This window comes from Hippocampus comes, unplaced genomic scaffold, assembly GCF_001891065.2.
Source record: "Hippocampus comes isolate QL1 unplaced genomic scaffold, H_comes_QL1_v1.1 scaffold234, whole genome shotgun sequence".
NCBI lineage: Eukaryota > Metazoa > Chordata > Actinopteri > Syngnathiformes > Syngnathidae > Hippocampus > Hippocampus comes.
In genome coordinates, this window is record NW_017805479.1 from 213,739 (window position 1) to 223,549 (window position 9,811).

General features: G+C 40.0%; 1 protein-coding gene across 1 annotated transcript in view; it reads right to left on the bottom strand.

Moving 5' to 3' along the window:
- Positions 1 to 8,633, bottom strand: part of ttll4 (tubulin tyrosine ligase-like family, member 4) — a 21,732-nt gene extending 13,099 nt beyond the window's left edge. The window contains exons 1-6 of the mRNA XM_019875695.1: positions 8,503 to 8,633; positions 5,953 to 6,535; positions 2,739 to 3,162; positions 2,541 to 2,667; positions 1,801 to 1,880; positions 1,284 to 1,347 (exon numbers count right to left, since the gene is read on the bottom strand). Coding sequence (XP_019731254.1) covers positions 1,284 to 1,347; positions 1,801 to 1,880; positions 2,541 to 2,667; positions 2,739 to 3,162; positions 5,953 to 6,357 — 1,100 coding nt within the window. The 5' untranslated portion in view covers positions 6,358 to 6,535; positions 8,503 to 8,633. The remainder of the gene's footprint in view (positions 1 to 1,283; positions 1,348 to 1,800; positions 1,881 to 2,540; positions 2,668 to 2,738; positions 3,163 to 5,952; positions 6,536 to 8,502) is intronic.
- Positions 8,634 to 9,811: the final 1,178 nt, after the last annotated feature.

The window sequence follows — 9,811 nt, forward strand, 5'->3', positions numbered from 1 at the left end:
AGCAGACACTTGGAGTCGGAAAGACGCAAATCTACGAAACTTTAAAAAACAAGGCATCGATTCAACTCCTGATGACAAGCCACCATTCAGCGAGGAAGCAATGCAAATGGCAACAAATCCATCAGTATGCACAAGAATTACCAGACATCGGTGATCAACGGGACAGTTACTTGCAACTAGCAAGAAAACTGTATGACACGCAGGCAAACATTGTCATAAACCAAAGAATGCATCCAACAAAACAATCCAAAATAGACAAATTTTTTTCCCAAGACAGAAAAAAAAAATAAACATTAAAATACTGTACGTATTTTACTGTTGTGATTTTTTTTTTTGGATACACCTGTATTGCAGTTTTTGTTATATAAACAGTTTTTGGACAGTATATTTTTGTATTTTATTGATTGTGTTATTACGCGTGCATTTTGTCAACATACTTGCAGGTTCATAAAGGACATGTACCATGCTCATTTCCCAAATGAGGAATTTCTGTTATCAGGACAAATTGGACAGCGCAAACACGAGTCCGCACGAGAGAATATTTACTGTGTGTGTGTGCGTATGTGTGTATATTATATATATATATATATGTGTGTGTGTGTGTGTGTGTATATATATATATATGCATACATTTATATACATATGTGTGTATAGACATATATATGACAAAAGTCTTTATCAATTACCATCCCTAATTCCCAGAATGTATTGCGTGGCGAAATACATTTAAGTTATAAAGACATTCATCCTGATCACACAGCATGTGTGTGTTTGTGGTACCAACACTTAAATGTGTGTCATATTTAGCTGTTATATTTTTTGACTTATGTTGCACTATGTTCTTAATTTATATGTGCACTATTTTTTTAAATATACCGCAACTTTGGGTTGTGTGTAAAATAGTGACAACCATTAATGTAAACCCTATAAAAATACAGCTCATACAAATGCTTCAGAGAAATTGCATCTTAATGGGCATATGAGAGGATTGACGTGGACACGGTTAAAAATGTTCTGTTAGCCTCGAATGTCATTTAGTTTCTTCACAAGAGGGGGCCTTGGTATTGGTACTGTTGTGAGTACGTGATACCTTGAAAATAAGACGGGTGCTGATACGGTACTCGCTCATCCCAAATAAAAACGAACAAACTTGTTATGAAAACAAAAACTGAATAAATAAAAAAAGTCTAAATGAAATAAAACAAACTACAACGAAAAATACCAAACTACTGTAACTCTGGCGTGAGTGTGTGAGTTTGTGCATGCGTAACAGGTCGCCTCACCCAGACAGATGCAATTGCAATGGAGTAGATGAAGTACCGTTGACACAAGCCGAGACGGAACAATCTGGAAAAGAATCAAACTGAAAATAAGCCAGCAGATTGTAGGTCAGGGGTGTCCAACTCATTTGGCCAATTTGGAGTTACGTCTTCCCTTGGAGGGCCGTGATGACAGTGAAAACACAAAATTATTACTTGTACACAACAAATTAATGGATTACTTGTTTTGAAATCAGTCAACTATCATAGTTTATGAAGTTATTGTTCAAGTGTAAAGAGGGTAACCAACTTAATTGCAAAATCTCAACGTAATTTATTACACATGACAATTTGACATTTTGGTCCAGATCTTAGCAAGTTGACACACGTGATTTGCTTTCGCGAGCCACATAAATTGACCTGGCAGGGTGAATCTGGCCCCCGGTCCTTGAGTTTGACACATGTTGTAGGTGATGTGACGGCGCTACGAGGGAATGGACAAGCAATTCCATCACAAGTGTTTGAACGTCATCAACTTTACCGTCATCGCTGCAGGCGGTCTCCAACTCGTAAGGCAGCTCCTCCTCACCGCCGCAATCCACCTGCATGTCACAGTCTGAGCTGGAAGACATAAGTACAGTTTCAATCGACAGTGTTAAAAAACAGATTTATAATGGCCGTCAATTACACAGTGATTTTTGCTTTGATTTGATGTGCTTTGATGACTATTTTGTGCACGATAAGGCGCTTCGGAGTACACGGCGCACCTTCAATGAATGTCCTACTTTCAAGACTGCGCACCGCATTATAAGACGTATAGAATAGAAGCTACAAAGTGGCTGCGGTTGCATTATGCATCCACTAGATGGAGGTACGCTAACGGGAATACAATATAATTGTTTTATTTTTACAGAGCTTTCGCAACCGTGAGTGCTTTACAGAACATTTAAAATTCTACGTCCAAGAAATTAGAATATTGATCCATCAATTAGGCGCATCGGCTCATTAGGCGCACTGTCAGCTTTTGAGAAAATGTAATGCTTTTATGTGCGCCTTATAGTGTGGAAAATACGGTAAATGATATTTAACAAAACTGATTATTTTTTTTCTTTATTTGAACATGTTTGCGTCACAGAGCAATTTGAACTGGTAAAGTCAAGGACGCACTGTAAGCGTAATTGAGAACACGGCATATTTGTGAGATACAGTTAAATATAAGAACAGTCCAGGGTGTTGGGACTATGAAGGACAAAATATGTGTTAATCTCATGACAATCTTACCTGGCATCTCTGGCCTCACATTGAGAGGGAGTGGAGGACAAGCACACAGCTGCGACGGAGGCAGTTGGTGACTGCTTAGTCAGGTGGATGGCGGAGATCTTGGTGGTCACAGAGCCCATCAGCGCTCCTGAGGGATGGGACAGTGGTGAAGAATATCCACATGAATGAAATCTATGAGGTTGGTCTGGTTCTGATTACCTGGGAGGCTGTCCTGCGGTCCGGGCTGATCTTTTGGTGTGGCACTGGCATTGAGGCCATTTGGCACGTGACCATTGAGATTCCCCAATATGGTTCTATTTTCATCCCGTGCACTTTGTGGGAATTTCTTGTTTGAATCCAAAGCTATCAACGTTAGAGGCTTAATACTAACAGTTGGTGGACAAACATCAATGACTTGAAGGGGATTGTTTACTGTAGCCGATTTAGCATGGCTGCTGTGTGTGTGACTGAACTTTGCTGCCGTGTTCCGCTGGTTACAATAAGTCAACGGAAAGGTCTTGCTCATTTCCACTTTGGCATCAAGGCTGGAGGCATCTTTTCCCATCTTTGTTCCTGGATCTTCAAAAGGAGTAAGGCATACCAAAGGCACTGGAATCGGGGAGGCAAGTTCTGCAGTTTCAAGCTAAAAAGACAAAACAACCAAAATCAGCTCTTGAAGCAGAAATCTCTCTTTCACCTCTCTATGTTCAACAGCACTCGGCATGATGGTGCCGCAATGATACCGTACTTTTTGCACTTTGTTGTTCTCCAGCAAGTTATTATTCTTCTCGAATAACATCCACATTTCCCGAGGTCTCCACTTCACTGCTGTTTCTGTGACTCATCCAGCGCCTCTGTATCTCTGGTGCAAACTGCTGATGACACCCTAAACTCCGTGGCCACTTCCCTCTCAGAACATCCCCTTTGAAGGCTCCCAATGATATTCTTAATCAATTGTTCGGTGTAGGCATGAGGATTAGATTCTGACGCTGTGATGACCATGACCAAAAATATCGCAGTCTCACCGTATTAAAATTACAGCTCTAAAATTACCTTCTTGGAAATGTTGGGGTAAATATAAACAGCATTTCCCCCATTGAATACAATCTACTTCATTTTGAAACAAAATATTGAATATTTTGTACTGAAGAAACGTGTACCATGTTAAGTATATAAAGTACGGTAAATAAATGTGATCATTCTTCTTGTGTTTTAATTTTTAGTAAGTCAGTGTCCCAACACTGGTGATCTCTGTTTAGAACAGACGGGTGGGTTACTCATGTTTTCCTAAAATCCTACCTACTCGCACGTTTTTATTTATTGATTATTATTATTTTTAAGGACAATGCATAGAGCAAAAAGGCATCCATTTTTGCAGTGTCTCTTATGTCTTGCTTTCTCCCCCCACCTGCTCATGAGAAGGAGTAAAAAAGTTAGCGTATTTTGCGGGTGATAATCAGCCACTGTTTTCCCCACACTGAACCACGTAGCTTTCATTGTGACAAGGTTTATTTATAACTTTTTACCGATGAGCTTCAAGCTGGTGACACATTCACCACAAATCTCATCAGATCTTACAGATGAAATTGCTGAACACTTCTCCGTGGACCAGTGAAACCGCCGGCTACCTGAATGACATGAAATGTTCATGCATTTTTTTTTTAATCATGAATGTCCAAGGATGAGATGTCGCAAACGTGAACATTACATGTTATAATTAATGTCTATCAGTGTTTTTTAAGTATTTAAAAAAACAAAAACAATCTAAGGCATTTTCATGATGGCGGGGGTCGATTGCAGAATGAAGTTGTATAAATTATTAATTATTAATAAATACTGCTCCATTTTCTGATCAATTCAGTTTTTTTTTCAAATCTTCTGATTTACCCCCCAAAAACCCTGATCACATAACGTCTAAATTTTTTTTAAAAAGCCATCGGTGCAACCTCTTTACAAATACCAGGTGGAGACCCGTGACTATTAATATGCGATGAATGTATGCACAAATTTGCTTTTATGGCTACATTTAGCTGTTGTGCCTTTTAACCGTGTTTTTTGTAGTCTGGAAATTACAACAAATGGAGGGTGAGGATAGGCAGTCTGGAATATGGAAGAATGGATGGAGGCAATTAACTTCAAAGAAGTATTCTTTTTTTGGGGGACCCACCTGTGTATTCTCTCTCTGTTCCTATCTCCTTGTCCCTCTCCCTCTCTTGTTGGACATATTACAGTCTTCACAGATTTTTTTAAAAAGATTTATATGGGCAAATTGTGATTTTCTGGGATTTTGGTCGCCACTTTGAAAAATGTCTTTGAACCAATGTCAGATGCAATCTGAAACCAAAAATCTGATTACATTTGCAAAAAGTAGCCAAAACTGCAACAGAATCCGCTTGTTTGAAAACAATTAAATACTGGGGGAAAAAATCATTTTCCCACTCCTAATACTGTTACAGTGTTGCACCACATATTCACAATTTGGTATGTTTTATTTCTGTGGATATTTGCTGAAAAATGTGCCCATTTGTGTTTGTTTTGTGCTCTTTCTGAAACACACAAAGATACCACAAGATACTGCCAAAGTCCTGACATTGTGTCACGGAAGTATAAATAATACATCTCGACAAATAGACAGGTTTTGTATGTTGGGGAGGCGCTAACTTTAACCTGGGATGTTAGTTAGATGAATTCTTTTGGTGCAATTTATCAAAATCCAATCATCAATAAAGTAAGCCACATATTTTCAGTCATGTAAGATGAGTTTGAAATGATATTAAACAACTTTGGGATCACATTTTGTGGTATTTTTACAGTTCAAATACCGTATTTTCCACACTATAAGGCGCAACTAAAAGCATTTAATTTTCTCAAAGCTGACAGTGCGCCTCATCATCTGACGCGCTTTATCCATGGATCAATGTTCTGATTTCTTGGATGTAGTATTTGAAATGTTCTGTGAAGCGCTTTGTTACAGCTGCAGCGGTTGTGAAAGCTCTATAGAAATAAAGCTGTATTTATTAAGGGTTAAATTGTATTGTATTCCCTTTAGCATAGCTCCATCTAGTGGATACATAATGCAACCACAGCCACTATTATCGCTTCTATTCTATGCGCCTTATAAGGCGGTGTGCCCTATACATAAAACAGTTTTAAAATAGGCCATTCGTTGAAGATGCGCCTTATACTCCGAAGCGCTTTATAGTGCGGAAAATACGGTACTTTAAAAAGGTATAAGGCTTTTGTTAGGGGAGCGTCAGGTTTTTTTGTTTTGTTTTTGCTATTTGTAGCGGTAATAAAGTATAGTGGGGGAGTACTTTATTATCGCTCTGACTGTCAACTGAAAATGAGCATTATGATCCTGGTAAAGGGAGCATTTTCTCTCATTAAATTGTGCGGATGTACCAAATGAGTTTTTGCAAAAGGTATTTTGTACCTTACAGACGTTCATCTGCATAGAAGGATGTCCTTGGATTCGTTGCAAGGTGCCGCCTCTCGGGGCGTTGAGGTTTTCCCTTTTGAGAGTAGAAGAAGAATGGTCACCTGTGTCCAGGGCGCTGCTGCCAATTGGCTTTGCCCCCGTTGACCTGATTGCACTTGGAATGCCATTAAACATCAGCGGCTGAATAGGAACGGCTGTGGATTGACTCTTGGTTGCATTCTCTTGCATCTGAACAGATGAAGAAGCAGGACGTTTGGTGCGCTCTTGGTTAGGAAAAGGCACTTGAGCAGTCGCAACAGTCTCTGGGTCGAAGCTGACCGATACGCTGGTTGACATGGCCATGTCACAGCAAGCCTGTGGGGTTCCGTTGTCCCAGGGTGGGGACTTATTGGTGGGCATGGCACTACAAAAATGAGATGATGACAATTTCTTCCCCTTTGAAAAGACACTTGAGGTTTTTGGAGATGTCAGCTCAAACTGGATAAACTTGGACACTTCTCAGATTTTTTTGGACAGGGACTTCTTGCTAGGTGTTGCTGAGCGACAGCATTCATCACTGCGAACCAAGCTCAAATGCCTGCAAAGAAGACAAAGTCGAGTGATGAGTGGAGGCGACTTAGCCTTGGACGCCTTCCATATAGGGTTACACAGGCAAGATTTAATGTGGGGGTTTTTTCTCCAAAAGTGGTTCGAAATCACAGGCAAGACCAAGTCCAGCCTGGGAACAAGAACTTATAAAGTGAAATGATGTTTCCCCTTTTCATTAACTCTCATATTTAAAACCTAGGCGGTGTTACATGAGCTTCAGGCTGCATAAAACTCATTTTGAGGGGGGCTCCAAATTCATCGTTATGTAATTGTTGTGGTTCCCAGGTCATTTCTCAGGAGTGTTATTTAAAAATAAATAAATAAAACAGCTTTGGATACGATAACAATAAAACACTGAATGTTACAAGCAATCAGAAACGTCCATCTAGCTCTCTGTCTCTCCATCTACAATGCCATGAAAAAGTATTTGCCCCCTTCCTGATTTCTGTGTTCTTTGAACATTTATCACACATCAAACCCATTTTAATATCACACAGAAACAACCCAAGAAAATACAAAATGCAGTTTTTAAATGCCAATTCATATTATGAAGGCCCCCCCAAAAAATCCAAAGCTACCTGTCCCTAAGTGAAAAAGTAATTGTCCTGAACCAAACAATGGGTTGTACAATGCTTGGCAGCAATAACTGATATCAGGTGTTTGCGATAATTGGTGAGGAGTCTTTTTCATCGCTATGGAGGAATTTTGGCCCAATTTTCTTTGCAGAATTGCTTCGACTCCGCCATATTGGAGGGTTTTCTGGCTTGAACTACCCGTTTAAGGTCACACCACAGCATCTCAATTAGATTCAAATCCAGACTTTGACTTGGCCACTCATTCATTCATCCATCCATCCATCCATCCATCCGTTTTAGAATCCGCTTATCCTCACAATGGTTGTGGGTATGCTGGAGCCTATCCCGGTGTGCTGGCTTTGGGCAGTAGGCGAGGTACAACCTGAACTGGTTGCCAGCCAATCGCACGGCACACATAGATGAACAACCATTTGCGCTCACAATCACACCTAGGGACAATTTAGAGTGTTCCGTTAACCTGCCATGCATGTTTTTAAGAATGAGGGAGGAAACTGGAGTACCCGGAGGAAACCCACCTAGCCACGGGGAGAACATGCAATCTCCAGAGTGAGGCCGTAGCCGGAATCGAACCCTGCACCTCTGCACTGTGAGGCCGATGTGCTAACCAGTCGAACACAGTGCCACCAGCCTTGATAAATTGTCATTTACATGCGTGTTTGTTTACATACAGTCCCCTCAAAAAGTATTGGAACAGTAAGGTCACCTTTGTCTTTGTTTGAACTGAAGACATTTGGGATAAGCGAAAATGCCATTTAACTATATCCATATCTATCGCTACCTATTGTACATTTGACAGTTCAGTTTAATTTCAAACACATATCTGTTCAATAAATATGTACTACACACGACAACACCGATGTATCAGCTCATCCCATGTGATGATTAAAAAGCACCTTACTCTGCATTGCAAAGAGTGCGTTCTATCTAAACATAAACGGGAGCCTTAGCAGCAAAAACTGTTAAGTCATACGAAGTACGAAAGTGTTGACGTTTGTACTCTTGATGAAGAATAAAAATGTGCACTAGACCAACAAGTTGAAATGACAATTCTAACATTAAGTGACTACTTTTTAGCCGCATGTTTGATTCAGTTGATTTGTGGTGACAATATCGCTTTTATTTGCGACACACAAATATGCTAACAATGAATACGATGTCGTATTTCATGTAAATCTTTATCGGACACCTGTGCATCAGACTTTTTTTCGAGCAGAAACAGCAGATAGCTAGCTACTTGGTAGTAGCGTTCAATCGTGTGTTTATCACGGTTTTGCCATGGCAACAAGGGCCACCCCGTTACAAAGATTCAAAGACAACGGACTACCGTTTATAAAAGTTGGGAAAATAAGACCAAACTTACCGGCTTGGACGTGGAGAAAGAGGCCAGCACGTTGTGTGGCAGTTCCTCTTTCCACCCCCAGAGGAGTGACTCGCTCCACTTTCACATGGCAAGCCTCTGACAGGGGCTGACCGGAGTATCCGGGTGAGTAGTGACGCATCACGGCGATAGAGCAGCTATGATTACTTCCGACTTCCGGTTCGCCAGTTCGGTGGCGCGCCCCTTGCCTTACCTAAACGTCAACGCACGTCAGAGCCTTACATAAAAACAAAACAATACAGTACGGTGGAAATGTATTTTTTATGTATCGTTTATAACAAAAAAAATGAACATCACCTGTTTAGTCGAAAAAAAGTATTAAGGACTGAAAACAACCGTGTAAAACAATTATTCATTTCACGGGGACTGCACATTAATCAACACAAGAATAAACAGTGTAAATGCGCCGGACTTATGTCATGTTTATATTATAATGACGTAGTCTTGTAGATCAGTAATTTCACCAGCAGAGGACTCTCGGGAGACGAGGATGGTAACTCGATGTTACTGGAGTCTCACTTTGCTTTCATTCACAATCCAGTGGACCCCCCCGCATACTCGCTGGTCAGCACCCGCGTATTCGTCGGTTCGAATTTTTACCCCGACAGTAATTCCTATAACACTGTTCATCCTTCGCGGCTTGGCTATTTCACATTTTTTTCCGTAATTTTTTTTAACAGTGCATTGTGTTCTGCATCCTGATGGGCTAAGTGAGTGTAGTCTAACGGCAACTATCTCGTCACCTCATCGTTGTACAGTTCGCCAAATTTTCTCCATGACAAAACCCACAATTTCGACGAAACATTCTGTACAGTATTTATAGAAAATGTCAGCTGTTTGTAAAAAAAAAAAAAAAAAAAAAAAGCTTATGTTTTTTTTCAGGCTTAGGCCTGAAAAATGGTTTAATCTTTTTTTTAATTTCATTCAATACAGTATTGCAGTACAGTAATTGTAGAAAATAAAGATGACTACGGATTTCACTTATCACAGGTTCTTTTTGGAACATCAATACAATAAAATATATGTATCCCCCCACCACCACATTTTCATGGCAAACAAATGCTGGAAAACAATCAGCATATTTTGAATAGATTATTTTTGAAGTTTAGAATAAAAAAAAATCTCAGTGCATTCTGATTTTCCGCTTTTCACAGGCTGGCCCGGTTCATATCCCCCGTGAATAGTGGACATCCACTATATTAAAGTATCCCCAATTAACTTTCAGCTATCTTCCATCTTTTTGCCCATATTTTCCCTTTAACTGTAGGTTCCCGATTCCAACAGTAGTATA